This window comes from Bufo bufo, chromosome 2, assembly GCF_905171765.1.
Source record: "Bufo bufo chromosome 2, aBufBuf1.1, whole genome shotgun sequence".
NCBI classification, from domain to species: Eukaryota; Metazoa; Chordata; class Amphibia; order Anura; family Bufonidae; genus Bufo; species Bufo bufo.
Genome location: NC_053390.1, coordinates 122,178,141 through 122,202,191, shown reverse-complemented (window position 1 = coordinate 122,202,191; position 24,051 = coordinate 122,178,141). Strand labels below are relative to the sequence as shown.

The following is a 24,051-nucleotide window of genomic DNA, read 5'->3' as shown; positions in this document are numbered from 1 at the left end:
CCAGACAGCAAAGTAGGAAGTATGGATAACAATATTAGCTCATGCACACAACTGTAAAACACGGATCCGCAAAAAAAAAAACTGCTGACATCCATGTGACGTCCATGTTACAACGGATCCGCAAAAAAACGGATGTAACAATGGACAAGAAAAGGACTTGTTTTATTCTTATGCGGGACAGACTTGCGGACATACAGATATGGAATGTACACGGAGTCATTTCCGTTTTTGTTTTTTTTGCGGCCCTATTGAAATTAATATGGCCCACAAAAAAAACTTGAACGGACACGGTCCTGCGTTTGGCTGCTCCTGATCTATGATGATTTAGGCTAGGGATACATGGCACATCTTGACACGCAGGTCACTAGAAATCCAGACCTGCTGGATTTCCGGAGACTTGATTTTCTCCATTGCTTTGGCTTGCAACACTACCACATTCACTTTCATGATATTGTGATGTAGCCTCTACGTGGCCAAAGTCTCTGTGTGGTCCTGGTCTATAAGGGGTTTGTTCTGGATAAGGAAACCCATGACACAACTATCTATGGGTTGTGTGTGAGATTGCATCTCAGCCACATTCACCTCAGTGGAGCCGAGCTGCACTAACGGGCACAAGTCAAGGACAGAGGTGGTGTTATTTCTGGAAGAAAGCCACCATGTTTTTCTAATCCTGTACAATCCCTTTAAAGATTTGTGATTGAGCTGTTCCAGTTTCCATCAATGACTAGTAATACGGTGGCTGGTTCTCAAGACTGGAAACATCAACTCAGCAGCGAAGTGTTGGCAAATACAGTATATATATCATCACAGGCCATGACTGAGATGATCTTCAATCAATAATCCACTTCTGTTAATAGAAACTTAATGAAACATCATTGTTTCATTAATTGTTATTTAATATAGTTAATGGGAAAGTAGAATGAAGTACAGTCTAAGGACGTATACAATTGAGAGAATCGGAGAATCCATGGTCTTTTGCAGACTGCTTATCTGTAAATCTATTCAGGATTTGGTTAATGTGTCTGTCCCCTGAAATGACATTCTATGAGTAGTGTGGGCATCTATCTAGCTCCATGTTACCAGATCAGCCCTTACTGAAAGAATGACATTTGTTTTATGGCCATATGCCTCTGGATTTGATATGTATGTGACCTGGATGGCAAATGTGTCCATTGTATATTCCAGAAATCAACCAAACAGTCACCACTAGCAGGAATTACCACGAGCCACGCTGTCGAGATAAAAGAACCCATAAAACCGAAAACTGAAGTTTCATTCTATAAAGTGTTGTATCTTTAAAAAAAAGCACTCCCACAAAAATGTTTATTCTGTGACCTGTTAAAAAGGTACATGTGAATTGTAGTGAAGGTTATTTTCTTACCAGTAAATGTATTTTAAATTATAACCTCCCTGATGATCCTCAGCTGTGTCATGTGCCCAACACTCTGACTCTCAGATAACACAGCATCTTATGTGTGGACATGGAGCCATTTTCTCTATGCATTTCCATGAGAGCCCCAATGTCGGTCTCATAGGAATAAATAAAGAAGCAACTGACTTCCTGTCCTGTGTCAGTTGGAGATGACACAGCTGAGGCTCAGAAGGGAGGTTATAACTTGCAAATACAGTCACTGGTAAGAAGATTACTTTAAAGGGAACCTGTCACCGGGATTTTGGGTATAGAGCTGAGGACATGGGTTGCTAGATGGCCGCTAGCACATCCGCAATACCCAGTCCCCATAGCTCTGTGTGCTTTTATTGTGTAAAAAAAAAATGATTTGATGGATATGCAAATTAACCGGAGATGAGTCCTGTATGTGAGATGAGTCAGGGACAGGACTCATCAGGTTAATTTGCATATGTATCAAATATTTTTTTTTGACACAATAAAAGCACACAGAGCTATGGGGACTGGGTATTGCGGATGTGCTAGCGGCCATCTAGCAACCCATGTCCTCAGCTCTATACCCAAAATCCTGGTAATAGGTTCCCTTTAACTACAATTTAAATCCTGTACCTTTCTAACAGGTCAGAGAATAATACTTTTTGTGGGGGTGCTTCTTTAAAGGTTTTTTATTTTAGATTTTTTATTTTTTTTTAACCAATGACCTATCCTCAGGGCCAGATCATCAGTATCTGATCAGCGAAGATCCGACACTCAGGACCCCTCATCCATCAACTCTTTGAGAAGGCAGTGGCGTTGACATTGAAGTGAATGGAGCTGAGCTGTGATACCGAGCACAGCCGCTATACAGTGTAGGGCGCTGTGCTTGGTGAGCTGAGAGGAGGCCGCGACACTACTGCGAGCATTGGTGACTTCTCAAACAGCTGATGGGCCGGAGAAACTGACTAGAGCTCAAGATGCAACCTCAACGCCCTCATTGCACCCAGGGGCTAATTTGTAATAATATAAAATCATTTGCATCTCTGATTCGGACTACCAATCACCATGGAGCATAGGGTTGGATTTGGCTCCTAGGACAGGTCTTCCTTGTGTGGCTGTTCAACAGAGATAACGGTCAGTCAATGAACGGACCGCCCACATGGACTCCTAAGCCAAGAAAGAGCAAGGATTTCAATAAAAGTTTTACTGAATCTTTTCCCACAAAACTATATATCAATCTGCTCCGCTCCTCCTGCTCTATAACATGCTGCCATGCAGCAATTGCTGTATTATATATTGCCAATGTACCAAAACATATGTATATTTAACTGTTGGTTGACTTTAAAGCTCTGGCCCTCCAGCTATTATTATAGCACATTAATACAATATGTCTGTAGTAGGTATATAACTGTTACTTTTTTCTTTCATAAATCCATGATGCTTTATTTGCTTCCTTGAGAATAATAAAGCTAAATTCACATGTACCTTATTGTGGCCACCATGGCTTATGGATGGCTAGGACTGTAAATTTTGCCCTTGTTTTATATTTTATATTTCGCAAAATATTTATCGGTTTTAGATGAAAAGCGTCAAGTCACACCATATAATGCAGCCTGCTTGGGCTCAGTGCTGTGACAAGGACAAGCCAATAATGGGGAGTAATATTCAAGAGCCTCGCTTTGTTCTAACCTAGCCCTTTGTTGCAGATGTAATTTTCCAGCTAACCCCAAGTAGATAAACTGTGTCTTGCGGTTTCCGAGAAAACTAGGAATATGTCAGTTAGTCTCCAGCAGAGTTTATTCCCTGTCCCTTTGACAACAAAAGTATTTTATATATAATTTTTTTTTTTTACCGCTTTCATAATCTGCATTAAAACAGAGTTCGAGAGTGACACCTACTGGAGAATATAAGAATCGGTCGTACCTCGCCATGAAATGGACTGAATGCAGCCGAGGCACAGCTAGTCTACATTTCTATGTGTTGGTTATAGATCAATTGTATATTATTGGTAAATGTAAGAAATGTGCTTTTTTCATATGCAGATGTTGCTTACTTGTGGACTGTGAACGCTATTAGAGAGTTTTTAGTTTACCTTTTTATTTTCATTTTCTTTTTTTTACTTTTTTTTTTCCCCCCTATACGTGTACTTCACTTTTTCCAGTAGACCACAACCTGATCTCCGTATCCCACACACTAGGGCAGGGATCAGAAACCTCCGGCACTCCAGCTGTTTAGAAACTACAACTCCCAGAATGCTTCACTCACTTCTATGGGAGTTAGAAGAGCACCTGAGCATGTTTGCCATGCTGGAGTTGTAGTTTCACAGCAGCTAAAGTGCCGAAGGTTGCTGATCCCTGCACTAGAGATATATGATAATATACTTTGTAGTGAAAGTGATATAACAGTGAGCAGTTGGTGGTGAGGGCAGGTATAATATAGGGGGGGGATGCTGGTGTCCCTTCTTGTTGGAGTGGAAAAGCACATGGACCTCGTGGATCAAAACTGACATGTGTCCGTGTTGCCCAGTTCAGCTTTAATTCCCAAACGGCACTGGCAAAATGGATAGGTATAATCTGGACTGGTGACTGTGAACCGATAGGTCTGATCTAGGAGTCCCATTGCGGTTTCTTGATACATTTTAAAATAGAATTTGGGGGGAGCATATGAAGCATTGAACATGGTGTCACATCAGCAGGCAGCACGTTATAGAGCAGGAGGAGCTGAGCCGACAGATAAATAGTATAAGGCCTGCTGCACACCACAGTATTCTGTTTTTGCGGTCCACAAATAACGGATCCGGAAAACACTGATACTGCCATGTGCAACCTGCATTTTCCCTTCCACAGTTCCCGTGCTATGTTACAAATGTCTATTCTTGTCCGCAAACAGACACAAGAATAGGACATGTTCTTGGGCCATGGAACGATAATGGCACACAGTGTGCTGTTTGCATCTTTTGTGGCCCCATTGACATGAATGGTCGTGCGCACGAGGCCTAACTTGTATTTTATTAATTCTAATCACTGCTCTTTCTATGCCGAGAAGTCCAATGGGAGTTTCTATTCAAACCTATAGTCATTGAGTAGGACCGCCCACTGGACTCCTGGGCATAGAATGAGCAGGAATATAAATACCAATCTGCTCAGCTCCCCCTGCTCTATAACATGTTGCCGGCAGATTGGACTGTATGTTCAGTGGGACCGGTTCTCTTAAGTGTGCTGTCGTTATTTTACATCTTTCAATACTAGTGATCGTTGTTGATGTGTGCATATTGTATCTGGGCTGTGGTGTAACGGGCAGAGATCCAACTCCAAAAAGTTGGCACAAAACTTCCATCTTTGAAGTGCAAAGGTCATATGCCAGGAAAAGGCATCAAACGCCTTTGATATGTCGACAGAAGAACAAGGAGGGCAGTTTTAGACTAAGTGGACCACGTGGACTCCTCTTCTGATGTTGTCGCCTGCTTGTCTATTGGGGATTGTAATTACCATTACTAATAGTCTGCTGGGCCGTGATATGAAACTAGTGATGGCTGTGCTTATTACAGGGACAAGTTCTGTTGACAGTGAATATTATTATATTACTATAACTTCTATATAGGCTGCATGTACTTTTGTAAAATGAATGGACTATAAATTCCTACTTTATTCAGAACAGTCCCCTATAGATGGCTCTAACTGGGGTGCTTCTTCAGGGTTCAGTCAGCTTCCATACAGCTTGGCTCTGGACATCCCTTGTTGTGTTATTTAGTACTTTTTGCACCCAGATAACACCTACCGTAGATAACATTGTTTGCTGATTGGATGGAGGACGGATCCGTTTTCTATTGTGCCAGATTGTGTCATAGAAAACTGATCCATTCCCATTGACTTACATTGTGTGTCAGGACGGATCTGTTTGGCTCAGTTTCGTCAGATGGACACCAAAACACTGCAAGCAGCGGTTTGGTGTCCGCCTCCAAAGCGGAATGGAGATGGAATGGAGTCATATTGAGGCAAACTGAGCGGATCCTTTTCCATTCAGAATGCATCAGGGCAAAACTGATCCGTTTTGGACCACATGTGAGAGCCCTGAACGGATCTCACAAATGGAAAGCCAAAACGCCAGTGTGAAAGTAGCCTTACTTGTTCTAGTACACTTTCTTGGCATCATCCAGCATAGGGATCTCTTGTACACTTATACTATTAGGCACCCCAGGACCAAGGAGGATGACCTATTTCTCATACTGTCGGCTTCATTTTGATACATGGCAGAAACTGTATTAGATATGTGATCAAAAGGTTCCCCTAAAATCTGTATGTGTCCTGGTCTCATCTGATGGAGTGTCCATGAGAATAGAGGGGTTCATAATACTAACCCAATGCTGATTTTTGAGGCGACTGATGCATGACAAGTTTCAGACTCGTTTAGGAAACCTAGACATGTTCAAGTTTTAATAGGTATTCCTGTAGGGTTGCATGGTTAGAGTACAAGTAGCGCTACATAAGACTGATACACGAAGAAATAAATGCAACCAGCTCACCACCTTTGCCAGTCTTCAGTGCACATACACTGTAGAAACAAAGAAGTGGGTTGAATAAAACCATAAATTTTTTATTTCCATAAAATTTTTAAATAATTGAAAAAAATGTCATGAATAAGGATGGAGTACAGTCCAAAATGAGTTGACTGGTGTAAGGAGATGTCCTGCTGTATGCCATTTCTTTTATTTATTTTTTTCTTAAATATTTGAAATAAAAGTTCATGGAGTGCGGGACCCACTACTTTTTTCTAGATAAGACTGATAGTCCAAAATGAGGTTATAGTCTTATTTCAGCTCCATTGAGGTTTTAGGACACTTAACAGCAAGATGGAGATTGGCTTTGAGTAGATCATGTTATGATGGGGGTAGGTAATTGTTTAGTAGACGTTATTGGGGTGGGGGTCTATGACATCTTTTCCCATGATATTATTATTATTATTATTATATATTTTATTTTTTTTTAAGGCATAGAAGAAACTATGTAGCCAAGCTAAAATTGACTCTGATAACACGTGTCAGTGTTATCTTATGACAAAAGCCATGGAAAGTCATTGAAAAAGTTAATTAATATTTTCTTGCCATTGTTTTCTTAATGCGTTAACCATCAAGTTTAGCTCGGCTACAGCTGTACTCACCGATCAGCCACTGTACCTGTTGTGACCCTTCCTGGTTCTCTTCTGGTCACTGCTTCATGGTTCCTCTTTGTCCCTTTTGACCGTTTCACCAGTCACTGGCTTCAGCAGTGATCCACCTCCGCCAGGGATTGGCAGAGCCTGAGCGGTCATTTCCTGTGTGCTGAAAGGGACCAGGAAGTGCTGGGACAGGAACGACTGGTGTTTTTAAAGCAAGCATGACTTATGCTTAAATTTTACATGTTGTTGTTTTTTTTTTTTTGTTTTTTTTTAAGAAGATAAAGCACATGTCTGATTGGTCTATTGTGTTAATGTAATGGTGAGATCATCATGCCACAAGCCTTGTGTCCTAAAAGAGGAGTAAGTAAGACTTCATAGGTCTAGTGAATGACGCATATAGATGCTTAGTAAGTGGTCTGCATTGGTGGCATTTTATTACTGCGCTGAAGGTATATTAAAGTGTGAAGAGCAGAGTTGTTTTTGTCAGCCTCGGTAATGAGTCGTATTCTCTAAAACAATCAGCAGACAATGGGAAGACATCAGTGTACACATTGCAGTGCCAGTCACCTATTGAAACCCTATTAGTATAATGACTTCTTGATGTTACATCAATGTGCGTTATTTATAAAATATGGAGCAAATTAAATTGTCTATTATATGAAAGAGAAGGAGGGAAGCCACTAAATTACAGGTGTAGCAAACAAAACCATTGATAATTGCATCAATAAATTTTCGGTCCCCTGCTCTGTGCGGAGGAGATATGCCGCGCCTGCCATTAATGCTCACGCTGTGCAAGTAATGTCGTTGCAAATATATTGCAAGGTTTAGTACTTATTTATCTGGAGCCCCCTCCATCTTCATGGAGCCGTTGCATTGACTGCTGTGTTGTGTACGAAACTTCTAGAGGAATAAGAGGTGAATCAAGGCCTGTGTTTTGTCACGATGTTTGATGAACCTGAGGACCGGTCACTTGTATAACGATATTATACTGTGATACGCTAGTGCAGACCACCCATGTGTCTCATATATGCCTGCTAGAGCAAATTAAGATTATTGTGGGGTGTATAGTGTTAGAAAAATCTGGTGGTCATGTGTGGAGAAAATGTAGCATCACTTGCCTGCCTTTTTATTTAGTGGCTCTGTGCCCTGGCTATAGAGGAGGTCCTTGAAAAGGGGACAGTCCTCTGTAGTGTCCATATGGAACCCCAAAGTCCGAATTTGAGACAAATTCCTAATTTTAAGTAGCTTTAAACCATGCAGTTTAGGTTTATTGTAACCATAGCCAAAGTGTTAAATGAACAATGTTTCATGCAGTGAAGTGCCCTTCTTCAGGCTAGGTGGTTTACTGAATAGGTCGCTTAAACACTAGGTCGAATGGTGCACATGCACCAGGCCCACCTAGCAGTGGGTCCCTGGTGGCAGTGTCATTTTTAACTGTATTTGTGTCCTCTGGATCTGAATACAATGAAAAGTTGGAGCCCAGGGCATCATTTACCCCTTCTTGTGAAGCAGTGTTGAGAAGAATGAGGGAGTCCGATGGCAGTTGCCAATTCTAGTCTCCTTCCTCACAAAGAACAGTCAAGGACCAGCGGACAGTGGTGCTGGGAAACCAGGAATGTGGGGAGAAGACACGAGGATAGGCCTGTTCCGCAGAGGGACACCAGCTGGAGCAACAGGGTGGACAGCTGGCTCACAGAGAGGCCTAGTATGATGAATGCACAAAAAAGTGGGTAGGGGAGCATGGTCAGTAGGACTTCAGGAAGTTTCCTCAGACTCTGCTCTGGGGTTTTCTAGCCCATTTCTAGTCAGCTCACCTGCAGACAACTGTTCATCAATGGCAGCACTGGGGCGTTGAGCAGAAGGAGCTGCTGTCCATTCTTAGCACAAGTTTCTAAGGTGAAACTCCACACTGCTAATCCTCAGGGCTATGCGATGGTTCCCACACACAGCTCCAGAGCAGCAGATCACATGAGGGTCTCAGCAGTCCACTCTCCAGCAACTGCTCCGCATTCAGAGCTCTCCACTCTTCAGGGGCTTGGATGGTTGAAGAGTAGGAGGGGAGAGAAGGTGAGCAACTTCAAAACGGAGCATCAGCATTTATAATATTTTGGGCACAGTAATAGGCTTTATCACAGTGGGAGGACGCAAAGGGGTTCAATAGCTCTGTGGGGGTATTATTATGTGGGACACAAAGGGGGCAATACAAGTATTAAGGGGAGCATGAAGAAGAGCGCTATTAGAGCGTGTGCTCCAAAAGGAGGCACCATTGGTCTGTGCAGGCCTAAAAGGGGTATAATTAGGCCTCATTCATATGACCATAGCCATTTTGCAATCTGCAAACCTGAAAAATATGAATACTGTTCATGTGCATTCCGCAATTTTCTCACTCCTATCAGAAGACATGCGGAACGGGCACACGGATGTAGACAGCACACGTGTGCTGTTCACATTTTTTTTTATAGAATTAAATACACAAAAAATGTGGTTCAGACCCTTACCCCCAATTACAGTCATTTTACTTTGTGGAGTAGAAAGGAGTGGAGCATCATTTAGGTGTTTTTACTTTGTGGGGTGCTACCTGGGGACATAGGAAGAAAATCAACAGTGTTCCGGGGGTAAGGAGGTTCAATGGCAACTAGGCCCACTCATGAGACCTCTGCACGAGGCCCACCAATGTGTTAAGATGGCCCTGTATGGGGTGGTACTATAGCAACATATATCTGTCAGCAACTCATCTGCCTGAAACATTGCTAATTTAACGCTTAGGTGGTGATCTTAATCCTTGCCAGTGCTCTAATTTCGAATTTACGTCAGAAGGATCACATGGACCATCATATCTATTTATGTTGTACTGCTGTACACTCTGGTGGGGTGTTATATGGAGTTTGGTAGTCTTCCCATTCATTCAGGAGACTAGCTGTTTTTATCCCCCTTTTTGCTAGGTGTAGTTGGTGAATTATTTGAGGTTACAATAGGGATCATAGACCACAGAAATAAGCAAATTAATAAGCGTGACATAAAGTGAGGCTCCAGCTTTGATTGAACCAAGCTCAGTAGTCATTTGAGATCAATGGACGTGAACCAGGAGAGTAATCTGTGTGTACATTGTATGCTTTGTGTACTTGACAACCACATTGTGTTCATATTATATTGTACGTATCAGCCTTGAATTACTATTGTATGCTCTGTTGTGTTTCCTCATGAAAATAGATAATAGCAGTGTAAATTGCCTTTGTAATACATATTTATTACCTTGTTCTCCAGTTTTTTCTTTCGTTTTTGTTTTTCCAGTGTAGAAATAAGTTAATTCCACTTCTGATTACTACCTGGAAACGATAATCAATCTGATACTGGCAGATCCGTTGGTGTCTTTGATTAGTATATTGATGGTGTATTTTTGTGAATTAATATCTCAATAGGGGTTATCCCATTATTAAAATTAAAATCCTATAGTCCATGACAATCTCTTTCTAACAAAGCTAGAACCAGACCTGTACCTCACATGGATCCAGAGTTTCTCTGATTTATTTTAAGCTGGCAGCTTAGTAGGGCGTGCCCATGTTCAGGGGCTGTGTCTTGTTAGGCCTCTTTCACACCAACGATACGGATTAGGTCCGGATGCATTCAGGGTGCGTTCAGTGAAACTCGCACCATTTTGCAAGCAAGTTCAGTCAGTTTTGGCCTCATGCACACGACCGTTCCGTTATTTTGCGATCCACAAAACACGGAAGCCGCCCGTCTGCCTTCCGCAATTTGCGGAACAGAACAGGTGGCCCATTGTAGAAATGCCTATTCTTGTCCGCAAAACAGACAAGAATAGGACATGTTATATTATTTTTTGCAGGGCTACGTAACGGAGCAACGGATGCGGACAGCACACGGAGTGCTGTCCGCATCTTTTGTGGTCCCATTAAAGTGAACGGGTCTGCACCCGAGCTGCAAAAACTGCGGCTCAGATGCAGACCAGAACTACGGTTGTGTGCATGAGGCCTTTGTCTGCGATTGCGTTCAGTTTTTTTTCTGCGCGAGTGCAATGCGTTTTGATGCGTTTTTCATGTGCATGTAAAAAACGCAACCATCAGTGAAAAACGTATTGCATCCGCACTTGCTTCCGAATGCAATGCGTTTTTCACTGAAGCCCCATTCACTTCTATGGGGCTAGGGCTGCGTGAAAAACGCAGTATATAGAACAGGCTGTGATTCTCACGCAACGCAGAACTGATTTGCTCCCCCAGTTGGAAATGCGCAATCGCATATGGGGTTTTGAGCATTCTCTGCCTTTTTAAGACCACTTTATTCTGTGATTAGTTTGTACGTGCATTCCTATGGGTGTGGCAACTCCAGGTTTAAATTTGCCTTTATTTTTGATCTATGGGTAATATTCAGGTGTACCTGTGTGGCCTGTGTCACATGAGTCAATAAAAGGTGGGACTCACAGCCTCCTCCCTCCTTCCATTGTATGTGTGATCTCACACTGGAGGTAACTGGGAGTTATTAGCTGTGTGTCGGACCTCACGTCCCTACAATTGCCCATATCGCATAGGTAGGTTAGCGTTCGGTCCCGTGCCACTTTGAGATACCTTGACGGGGTGCGCGGGCTCCAGTATGTTCTTGATATAAGAATATATTGGCGAAAGTCTCATTTTAATATCGGTGTAAGGGTTTAGCCATATATTGCCATTTGCATTTACCGGTGTAGTGCACAACTTTTTGTGAACGCAGAACAGATGCATGAAAAAAAAAACGCTCATGTGCACAGACCCATTGAAATGAATGGGTCAGGATTCAGTGCAGGTGGTATGCGTTCACGTCACGCATTGCACCCGCGCAGAAAACTCGCTCGTGTGAAAGGGGCCTAACGGTCAAGGATTATAGGTTTGGTTGGTGGTAGTTGAGCTTTAGAACTGAGCATGTGTGACCACCTTGGTGATGTGGACACACAGATGAGGAAAAGAACAAACAGCTGGTGGCGCTGTACAGATCTATTGTATTGAATTGATCAGTGGTTATACAACATTTTTAATTACATGCAATTACTAGTATTGTGATCCAGGTGCTGGTTTGAAAAATGTAGACTGTTTTTCATGGGACATCCCCTTCAATGAGTTTTAATGGGCTTCAGGGCAAGGTGTTCAAGTCATTATGAGAATTAAATAAAGCAACTAGCCTTATTCTTTCGAGGACATTTTTAATGCACTGAAAAGAAAAAAAATCTAGATATTGATATTTCTATTTTCCCTTTTAAATGCAGGCTACCATGTAGATTTTATGTAATGGATTTGTATTCGTCTCTGGATGCAGATGCAGTTGTTTTGTCGTCTTTCTTTAATGGAAGACCCCGTAACGGCTGATGAATATTTTAATATGTATAATAAAATATTAACTGTATAGTGCTGGATCTGTTTATTGAAACCTTCTATTCTGAATAATGCTGTTGGCCTAGGCATGTTGTTCTCTATTTTATGCCCTCGTAGTGTTGTATCTGGAAGGCGTCTAAATCCGTTTCCCCTACGTGTTAATGACTTGGCTTTATTTAGAACTTGTTGGCATACTTTCAGCCTTATTGCCAGTTTGTTGGCACATTAAACCCTGTGCGCTGTTAACCTGTGGCTCTCCAGTTGTTAGCCAGCGACAACATCCAGCCCGCTGTGCGAGTTAATAGAACCATGATCCAGGCGGCTTTTCTTCTACGCAGCATAAGCCCACATGTTCTCGAGAAAAGCCCAAGAGGGATCAATGATTTCACTTTCTTTGCGTGTTGTCTCTGTGGAATGCAAAGCTCTGGTGTAAAATGCCCATGACATAATGCCTACTTTTCAACACAGGAATATAAAAAGGCATGAACTGTCTGTTTAAATATGGAGACGCATCTGCCTTCCTCTAGGAGACCTGTCGACCTGTTGCCGTAGGGGGCGATCAGTCATTTTAGGGTAGGTTCACACTTGCGCTTAACGGATCCGGACGTTTCAGTCAGACAAAAACTGTTGCATGCAACAATTTTATTCCTGCCGATAGCAGTCACTTGTGCCGGAAAGAGGTCGGATCCCATTATAGTCAATGGGGTCTGTCGGTGAATTGTAGTATCCGGCTAGGCCGGACTGGTGAACTCCGTTAAACGCAAATGTGAACCTACCCTTACCTTTTATATATTGCAGAAACTTTAAAAAAAAAATTAGAGATTATATGGCTGTCTGGTCATATTTAATTTTCTTAGATATTTAAAGGGAGCCTCCAACTTTATGGAATGTGTTGGGGAACTGCGTAAATGGACATCTGCAGGGCGTTCTTTTCCTCCTCTTATTATCAGGATGCTCTCCCCAGCAAAATGGGGCATATTCAGTAATGACCTTTATATAAGGTAGCTGTGATTTTTAAAGAGGTTGTCCAGGACTGTAGAAACATGACCGCGTTCTTCCGGAAATGGCACCGCACCTGTCCACGGGTTGTCTCTGGTGTTACAGAGCTGCCTCCTTCACTTTAATAAAGCTAAGCTGCAATACCAGGCGCAACCATGCACAGGTGTGGCGCAGTTTTATGGAGGGACGCAGCCATGTTTTCTAGTGAAGTCATTCCGTACTATTTGCTATGAAGGAGCCATGACGACGCAGATTTACGTTAGCATTGTGTACTGTATATTGTATTGCCTTGTTATTGGTTCTCCATGGCGCTGACTGTAAATGGCCTACATTGGTAATTTTTGGAGCCTACGTGTATCTTTTTGCATCAGGCCGTTGCTCCATATTTTTTTATGCTCGGGTATTGCTCTGTAAGGTCTGCAATAACTGTTTATGTTGTATTGCCCTCTTTGTCCCCTGATGAACCTTTATCAATCTACCTGGAGAAACGCGTCGGGATTTAGGGCATTATTTCTTTCACAATTTTGTTAGGGCCTCTGGGGGCCCCCATTTATTTCAATGGGGCCACAAAAGATGCGGACAGCACACCGTGTGCTGTCTGCAATCACAAACAACAATAGGCATTTTCTATATAGCGCCGGCCCTGTGTTTTCCACAAAATGCAGAACACACATTATCCGTCTTTTATGGATCCGCAATTTGTCATATGGCCGGGCAAGTTGCAGGATTAAAAAAAAGACTCACCTGTCACCTGCTTTCTGGTTCCAGCACCAAGTTTCCTTCTTCCTAACCGATTCTGAGTGGACCGTAAGTGCGACGTGCTGTCTACGCCACGTTACCACTGCCAGCTAATCATTGGCCTTAGCAGCGATGTGTGCAGACAGGTTATGATTACTCGGTAGTGGTAACGTCATGTAGGCTGCACGTCATACTTCCTGTCCACTCGGAATCGGGGAGGAAGTAGGAAGTTTGGTCCAGCAGTTTTGGAGGTCCCTTAACTCATGGAATCAATAAGGTATTACTTGTTTTGTCTTTTTAACCCATATATTTATTTATTTTTATCTACCTGAATAACCCTTTTAATTGACTTCTATAGAGGCTGTTATTGATAGACCGTAAAGTGTGTATGTATGTATATATATATATATATATATATAAATAATATAGTATTTTGCCTGTGTTTTATCAGGTATTGGGACACTTTTTTGCACTTTATGAATGAGCGTGGGTAGCTTTGCATAGATGGCTGTATGGTGACCTGCCTGTAACTGTATTGTTCCGGTGTTGCGCTCTTGATGACAGACTTATAGATAAGAGTGACACTAATGGCGGCATTTTCTCTCTCCCTGCAGAGCGCTGCAGCTGCACCCAGTCCTGTTCTAGGAAATATGCCCCCGGGGGATGGAATGCCAGTGGGTCCAGTTCCTCCTGGATTCTTTCAGGTATGTACAGACTAAACATCAACACGGCGGCCGCTGCCGGCAGATTCATACAGTCTAATCTCTTACTGCCGGCTGCACGGAGCGCCTCTTATGGAGTGTCTCTTTTGTGATGCCTGATAATGTGCCTAACGTGGGTCGTTCACCTTATAAAGCATACTCCGACATGATTTATACGCCATCTCAGCGGGCCGTCAATGGAGGAATACGTTCTGTACATTCAGGTTATACAGTCTATTTTAATAGCTGCTTGTCTTTTTACCGCTAATATTCCACCATTTCCTTGTATTACTTTGTCTGGTGTGTCACCTTACAATGAGGGTTATTGAGGCGTACAGTAGATGCAATATTTCAGATATCTCACAATAGCTGTAGATTTCATAGTAAATCAGAATAACAGCCCGATGTCGGTCTTTGCTGTCATTTGGCTGACAACTCCGCTTTTTCCCTGGTTGTCAGTCCAGTGCTCTCCTTGTTGACTGCAGCGACTAAGCGTTGGCCACTCCAGGGATATTTTTTATCTAAGTCACCTTTTGGCTAGGTTCACATCATCATTTTGTTTTTCGTTCTTCTGATTCAGAACACGGCAACAAGAAAAAATGGATCCTGGGGGAAAAAAAAGAAAAAAGTATTTCATGGAGGACTTTTATTTCCCTCTAAAATAACTGATCGCAGGTGGAAATGGCTAAACCAGATGCAAAATATGCATCAATGAGCATAACGGATGCTTAAAATACAGGATCTGTTTTTTTGGTGTTTTCTGTTCTTCTGACGGCTAAGAAGAATGGAAAATAAAACGATGATGTAAACCCGGCCTTAGTCACTTGGGCGGAGTTTTATCAAACTGGTGTAAAGTAGAACTGGCTTAGTTGACCATAGTAACCAATCAGGTTCCACCTTTCAGTTTTGACAGCCCCTTTTGGAAAATGAAAGGTGGAATCTGATTGGTTGCTATGGGCAACTAAGCCAGTTCTACTTTACACCAGTTTGATAAATCTCCCTCATTGATCTCTATGACATGACACTAGTGGACTTTGATTAGACAACATAATCACACCAGATGGGCAACTAGGAGGCAGGTGGCATGTGAATAGACGAGGACCCTCCACCTCTCCTGACAGGTCTGTTTTAGTAACTAATTGCGTTCTCCATGTAATAACAATTCTTGAGAATCTAGTCTTATGACTGAGTTGTACCATTCCTATATTATTCTTGCTAGAAGTTTAGAATGAATTGCCAGTAGTCTATAATAAAGGTCCATCTGGTTGTTGCCAGTTGTGGCGGGTGTCCCTGCACAGTCTGCATTGACATTATCCAATCAGTGCTGTCAGGGACACACCCCAACCGGTAAAATCCAGTTGTGCATTTTTTCATATACTTCTAATAGGAATAATAGAGCAATAGCACAACAAAGAGTCATATGACTAGAAGTTCCAGAATTTATATTGCATAGGGAATGCAAGTAGTTCTTAAAACAGACCGGTCTGGGTCCTCTCTAAAAAGATCTCCTGCTGTCAGTCCCGGTGCCGGATTTTGTCATCTCCACTTCTAGCTTGTGTTCAGCAGAGGTTCGGCGCTTGGATAAAGAAAGCATTGTGCTTCCATGGAGGAGATCGCTGGCAGGCAGGTTAAGCACAATGAATGCTGGGATTAAAAAATAATAATAAAAAAGGTTAAAGGCTGTTTCACACTCGTGAATAATCGCTAACGAGCATTCACATGATAATCTTGCAGTGTAATACTGCCGCCAATTGTCCGAAAAAACAAGCAAATGCTTGTTTATCGGGCATTTCAGATTTTTTTAAGAATGCTTAAAAATCAGCGCTTGCCGGCAGCACATCGGGGTGTCTAATAGCGATCTGCTGCCGGCAAACCACTATACAGCATGGGGACGAGTAATGGCATAGCGATCGCTCTTCCCATTCTGCATGTAATAGCGGCAGTCTCCTCCGCTATCTACTGTGCAATTGCCAGGATGGGATCGCTTGCTGATCTGCCTGTGTAATACAGCCCTAGTTAAAGCCATTGTTGACCTAATGGAGGAATAGGGACAACTTCACCCAATATTGTCCTTTCAAGGGCTACATCTTGTCTGGCCGGGATGCTTCACATGACGGGCCATTACATCCAGTCCTAGTAATATAAGCAGAACAATTGATTCAGGCTTTAGACAAAGTCCTCAGCCGGCGTTCATTTCTGCTCTGTCATGTGGCATGAATGGATTTTAGTTTTGAAGTCTTTTTCGGCGGTCTAGTCCTGCTGCACAGGAAATGGCTGTTCTGGCTTTTGTATACAGTAAATGTGTGACTGCAGATAAAGGCCGTCTACTTGTCTCAAATAACAGTTCAAAATAAGCCTCTGTTCTCATCTGCATTGGAAACGCCATCATATTTCGGTGGAAAAAAATGTGTAGCATGCAGCGATATTTTTTCTGGTAAAATGACATAAACCATGACTGGACCCCATTATAGTCAGAGCGACACGTAGTGGTGACGTTGGTGTGCGTCATGTAACGGATGAGCACTGCCATAATTTTTCTTTTCAGTTTTTTGGACAGAAAAGTAGTTTGGCTGCTTTCACATCTGTGTTTTTGCTGGATTCGGCAAGGTTCAGCAAAAACGCTTCCATCATGATAATACAACCGTCTGCATCCGTTATGAACGGATCCGGTTGTATTATTAAAAAAAAAAAAAGCCAAGTACGATCAGTCTCTAAAGCCATTGTAAGTCAATGGGGGACAGATCCGTTTTCTTTGTGTCAGAGAAAACTGATCCATCACCATTGATTTACATTGTGAGTCATGACGGATCTGTCTTGCTCCTCATCCCAAAATGCTGCTTGCTGCGCTTTTGTGTGCGTCATGGGAACTAGGGATGAGCGAATCGACTTCGGATGAAACATCCGAAGTCGATTTGCATAAAACTTTGTTCCAATACTGTACAGAGCAGGAGCTCCGTACAGTATATAGAATGTATTGTGTGGGGATTCGCTCTGGTAGTTAGGACTAGCGGACTCAGTATAGAGGCAAAGTACACAGTTCTTGAATCAAACAGCGATGTTTATTCACACATTGGTGTAAACCAAAATGCAGATAAGCTGGATCACAAAACGCAGGTGGCTTGGTATTTGTTCACACACAAGGAAAGTCCATAAACAATAAAAGTCACCTTTTCTCCTGGGTGTTAATTCACAGCCTCATCAAGTCCATAGGCGGCCTGTTCGCCTTTAGAGGGGCCCGAGTCCTCCAGCCCGGCTCAAACCTCAAATCCCAGCACAGCCCTCAGTTCACAGCACACAGACTCCTGAGCTCCACTGTTAGAGGGAGGAAAATCCACCACACCTGGCAGTGCTGGCTGGTATATATGGAACATGGGGAGTAGTCACCCACCCAGCACTTTGACTAAGGGAGTAAGAGCCGTCCCGGATCAGCTGTGACAGCCATGCTAAATCTCAAGGTGTCAATTAGCATTAGCTGCTGCTGACACATAAAATATTGGCTCTTACTTCACCGAGGCCAGGAACCTCGGTGACACCTACCTTCCATCCACGATGATTCCAAGTACCTTCATACAATTGGCTCCAATGGGCTAAAGTTATTACTTCGCGAAGTCTCGCAAGACTTCGCGTAATAACTTCATAAATTACATTTGTACTGTAAAAAAACATTTCCCAAACTAGAGTTCGGTTCCAAGTGATACCTTGGGTACCGAACCAGAGTTCAGGAAATGTTTTTTTTTTTACAGTTCAAATGTAATTTACGAAGTTATTACGCGAAGTCTCGTGAGTCACTAAGTAATAACTTCAGTTCATCGGAGCCAATACATTTTAATACTGTACGGAGCTCCTGCTCCGTACAGTATTAGAACAAAGTTTTATGCGAATCGACTTCGGAGATTTCATCTGAAGTCGATTCGCTCATCCCTAATGGGCATGCAATGAAACAGAACGGAATGCATTCTGGTGCACTCTGTTCCCTTCAGTTCAGTTTTGTCCCCATTGACAATGAATGGGGACAAAACAGAAGTGTTTTCCCCCGCTATTGAGATCCTAGGACGGATCTCAATAGCAGAAAGGGAAAGCGCAGATGTGAAAGTAGCCTTAGTAGATAGTTGACCTTACTGTTCATTGTTCAGTCTGCAGGATTTTCTGCATGCTCCTGTTACAGTCTTGTAGAAATCCTGCAGAGAATACAATTTCCCTCCTATCCCCTTTTAGCTGTGGGATGGCTTAGGTGGGCAGGGCTTAAATTCTGATTGCATGTTACTCATTTTTGGCAAAAAAAAACTAAAAAAAAAAAATATATATATATATATATATATATTTATTTATTTATTTTTACAATGGGTGTTAAAAAATGTAATTAAAAATAAATACATTTAAAATTCTCAACAGTTTTTGTCATACAGGGTTAAGCTTCAGTCTCTTCTGATCTGCAGATTATCTTGCTTTGAGATTCACACTGAGCCATCATGTTAATGCTCAGAAGGCTGGATGTATAACCCTTATTTATATGTATAATGAGTGTTTATGAGCTGTCAGGAATTCGGAGATAAGGACTACTCAAAGCCGTCAGAAGCAACATGACTAAAAGTGAATCTGAAAGTAGGATATTCTGCAGATAGACTGAAGCTTAAGGCCTCATGCACACGGCCATTGTGCGGCCGTTCCGTGCATTGGGGACCACAACATCCATGCGGCGGCCGGGACAGATCGAGACCCATTGAACTTGAATGGGTTCGTGATCTGTCCGCACCGTAAAAAAATAGAACATGTTCTATTTTTTTGTGGTGCGGATGCATGGACAGAAACACCACGGAAGCACTCCCCCCGGATTGCGGACCCATTCAAGTGAATGGGGTGCACACGGCCGTTGCCCGTGTATTGCGGACCCGCCGTATGCAGGCCGCAATACAGCAACGGGTATGCATGAGGACTAATTCTGTAGGACAAAAACTGTTGAAATGAAGACCAATTAAAGAAATGATTTTTAGGCCAAAAATGAGTAAAATCCAATTATAGAAAATTCACCTAAAGGCACCCATAGCCTTTAACAATCTTTTTTTGTGCTAATGTATACAAAGTAATATAAGTTGTGATTCATTGATATTGATTGTTATACAAGGCAACATAAAAGGAGGAGAGGATGGGAGATTTTTCTGCATTGCCTGTGTTTAGTGTTCTTTTTAGGGAGTGTTGATACCAGTGTTGGACTGCGGTGCTTAGAGACAATCAGTCAAATTCATTCTGGGGCGCAGTGTAAAGCTACATGCAACTATCATCTGCTTACACTGTGGCAGGCAGCAGCAAGATGATTGATTATGGGGGTGCCTGCAGTGACTTCGAGGTCGCTGACTGTTAATGATCTAACCAGTTTTTATATGGACGCCTAGGCTGGCTGAGATGCTGTCTATCTCTATGTACTGCAGTCAGTGTATTGCGCCACTTGTGCAGGGTCTTAGGGGCGCACCTTTCTCAGGAGCCCACCGGGGGAATCACTTTGTTACCCTGTGGGCCAGTATCAGCCTGGTTCATACAGTTGACTATCCTCAGGGATCTTGGCCTTTGTTGCACTCTGAAATATAAATGAATATTGCGCCAATTCCTCATTCCTTAGTTTTTTTTGTGGGAATCCATGCAGACTTTTCCACATTTGATTCCGGATTTCATAGAATTGACATTTGACAATGAAAAGGAATTGACATGTCGGTTCTTGAGTTGAATCTGCAGCAGTGCAAATGGCAAATCTGCAGTGCAGGATCGGGCTCAGATTTTTGAACAGTCCAATACCTTCTTGGGGATCTCATTGTGTTAGATGTCCTGTAGCAAACATGCGTTCTTCTGATCTGTATGGCTAGTTCATGCCTAGTGATGATGGCATTGAGGAGGGTAGACTGGGCTGGAAAAAGGGGACTTTATTTGGAGCAGCGGACCTTGCTACATTTATTCCAGTACCTCCTCAATTATAGTCATTCGCTCTTCTCTAGAACATAACTAGTGTTTAAGTATTTAGGTGTCATGACGGGAGCTTCAGTTATTACCTTTTTATGAGCCAATTCAGAGAATGGTGCAATTAACATATCCTCTCTCAGACGTGATTGACAGCTCTTCATTTAATGACGGCTCTTTCCGAACATGCTGTGCTTACACACCAGAAAGCCTAAAGGAGAAACCTATCTAGCGTTACACTAGGCCTAACGTTCTGAACCCCCGCTCGTCCCTGTGCCCACAGTGCTGTTCATGGTTATTTTCACAAGATATAAAATGTTCCGCGTCAAGCAGATTGTTGTTTTATGCTCATTACTATAACATTAAACTCTTTAAGTGTCTTTTAAAATTCTGGGAAAAATATCTTCTGTAATTTGACACTCTCTGAATCAAAATTAGCTGTATACAAATCAACATGGAGCGGTAACCTTTCTATGCCATCGAATCCGATTGGGGACATTCTGGCCAGCGGCTGGACTGTATTATACTTCATGGGGGTGCGCCAGCAGCATGTGTGAAGGGTATTTGATCTTCTTCTCAGACATCTCCCATTTTATGTATTCAGTCGCGGTGCCAGTGCTAGTGGACAATTTAATGGGGGTACTGAAAGTTGTATGAATGTTTTAAGCTTTACAGAATTGTTCTACAGACGCAGAAGAACTGTGTTGTACTCTCCTATGAAACCTTAAATTTATATGCAAGGTGGCGATCAGCTGACATTGTTAAACGCTTATTACTACCACTTGATATTTAAATTAGTGCTTTTTGTTTTTGCGTTTTACTACCACACAAGGACACCTCCTGGGATGGAGGATGCAATACCCTGCAGCTCTCTCACAAGCACAATGGCCCCTTCAAATAGCTTATAGGGAAGGGTGCTAGACCCCAACCGGTGTTATTACAGAAAGTCTGTCCTATGAATAGGCCATCAGTAGGCTGAACCCGGAAGACCCCTTGAAGACAGTGCCTTCATGACTGTTATTGAGCTGAGGTTCTTTAGGTATGATCTAAGCCTTAAAGCATACCTGAGTTTTAAAATAAAAGTTTGCATGATGGCTGTGCTTCTTTGTACAATCATAACTGTGATGGAACAGGTGTTTTTTGGGCTTCCCTAAGGTTTTTTTTAGGCTTATTATTTCCATCTTTAGATACACAGCTAGATGCATTTCATTCAGAAGCAGGGGGTGTATCCCTTCTTTGGAATCTGCCAGCACTGTACTGCTGTGACATCCTTTCCCTTACTTCCCACTAAGTTTTTCAGCTCCAGAGCTCGAGGAGCAGATGAGGAGTGATAAATCACACTCAAAGCGGTCTCTGGGAATTAAGAAAATACAATTATGGAAAATACTTAAATATTACTTTAGGCAGCTAAATATTACCTATTAGGCAGCTCTTTAGCTCCATGTTGTGAAGTAACTTGTCCTCCTGTGTGATTAGGACAGGTTTTGTGTGTACTAATAGGACGGCGGCCATTTTATTTCTCCTAATGATTGCTCCCCAGACATAACAATCCATTATAACTTGAGAGAGGTATTTGGGAATATATCTATAACAAAGTAATATTTAAGTATTTTAATTTTCTTAATTCCCAGAGAACCCCTTTTGCACGGGATGAGAATGACACAGATTATTGCTAACGAGCATTCATAGTAACGCTCGTTAATGATTGGGCGGTGTAAATATATTGCTGATGAACAAGCAAAATGCTAATTCATTGAATAATCTGATCGTTTGTGCGCACGCAAAAAATGAATGTTTACCGGCAGCAGATTGTGCTATGTAAATACAATCTGCTGCCGGCAAACAAGTCCTTATGGGAAAGAGCGATGGCATTAGCGATCGCTCCTCCCCATACTCTGGAGGTCTCCTCCACTAGCGATCATCAGATTGTCAGGAAGGAATGCTTTCTTCCTGACAATCTGCTATAATATTGTCTTGTGTAAAGGGACGTTTAGGCTACGTCTACACGACGACATTTGTCGCGCGACGGATAGGGCACAACTACACTGCAACATTTGTAGCGCAACATTTTGTTGCACCAATGTCGCGCGACAATTTTTATAATGGCAGTCTATGGTGTCGCACTGCAACATGCTGTGACTGCGACGCAACAGTCGCAGAAAAATGCATCTCGAATGGATTTTCTGCGACTCTTGCGTCGTAGTCGCAGCATGTTGCAGTGCGACACCATAGACTGCCATTATAAAAATTGTCGCGCGACATTAGTGCAACAAAATGTCGCGCGACAAATGTCGTCGTGTAGACGTAGCCTAAGGGTAAATGCACACGTTCAGGATTTCTGTGCAGACAATCCACACTGAAATCTGCAGTTCTTCGCAGGGAAATCTGTGCAGAGACTGCACATTCATTGGTGCAGATTTACATGCGGATCTGGTGCGGATTTTCCTCTTCCCCAGTGAAGTGAATGGAAAAAATCCAGTCAGGAAAAATAAAATTAATTGACATGCCGCAGATTTTAAAATCCGCAGCCCAGGTCAAAATCTGCATGGAAAAATCAGCATCGTGTACATGAGAATTTCGAATTCTCATAGAATATAATGTGCATGACCTGCGGTGTGGATTTTCTGCACACAAATCCACGTGGAAAATCTGCAAGTAATCCCGATTGTGTGCTTTTAGCCTTACAGATACACAGGAGGCTTCTATAATTTTAAAAAGCAGTGTAGAAGCAGTTCTTTTCTCAGGATCAGGATCTCCGCTAGCTCTGGCACGCCCCACCTCTTAGCCGTCTTCTGAGTCTGTTACCAGGAACGGTGTTATGTTAGAATACTATACCTTATCAGAATGCCATACCCTCGTCACTTCCGGTGACGCGGCCGCACCGGAAGTGACGAGAATCAGCTGGAGGAGGGGGTGTGCGGCGCTGTGCAAGCGCAGATCCACGGGTAAGTCAAAATTATAGCACCGCCGCGCGAGAAGCGCCCACTTAATGCACATGCGCAAAACCGTCCGGGACACACTGCGCCCGGAGCCATGGCGTAGGAGAGGCTATATACTCCCGTCGGCTACACACATCAAGATTACACCGCGCGTGCGCACTCAAAGGTAGGTAGATTTGTCAGTGCAAAATGTTCCATCAGATCTCCATACCCCTGAGTGCGCATGCGCGGACACACATCTCCTAACCAGCCGTGGCTCTGGGCGCAGGTGCAGTGTATCCCGGTCGGTTTCGTGCATGCGCATTAAGTGGGCGCTTCTCCCGCGGCGGTGCAATAATTTTGACTTACCCGTGGATCTGCGCTTGCACAGCGCCGCACACCCCCTCCTCCAGCTGATTCTCGTCAAATCCGGTGCGGCCGCGTCACCAGAAGTGACAAGGGTATAGCATTCTGATAAGGTATAGTATTCTGACAACGGGCAGTGGGCTACAACTTGGGTAGAAGTGAGACCCCTAGTGGTCATGACTTTACAGTTTTTTTCAGGGGGGTGCAGGCAGATTTTTTAAATGAAGTGATTTAGAAATTTGCCAGTTACACCATACAGCGACTCTTTAAAGAGGAGCTGTCACCTCCCCTGACATGTCTGTTTTAGTAGCTACTTTTGCCGACTCCCTGTTGTGCCATTCTTTTATTTTTCCTGGTACAGGAATGAATTACTACATTAACAAGGTCCAGATGGGTGTTACCAGTTGGGAGGGTGTCCCTGCATAGTCTGCCACTGTCAGCACTGATTGGATAGTGTCAGCTGGACCTTCATTATGCAGTCATTTCCT

General features: G+C 42.9%; 1 protein-coding gene across 2 annotated transcripts in view; it reads left to right on the top strand.

Moving 5' to 3' along the window:
• SSBP2 (single stranded DNA binding protein 2) overlaps nt 1–24,051 on the top strand; it is a 206,236-nt gene that overhangs the window by 156,406 nt on the left and 25,779 nt on the right. For both annotated transcript variants that reach the window (XM_040421503.1, XM_040421504.1), the window contains exon 5: nt 14,247–14,336. In XM_040421503.1, the coding sequence (XP_040277437.1) occupies nt 14,247–14,336 (90 nt within the window). The remainder of the gene's footprint in view (nt 1–14,246; nt 14,337–24,051) is intronic.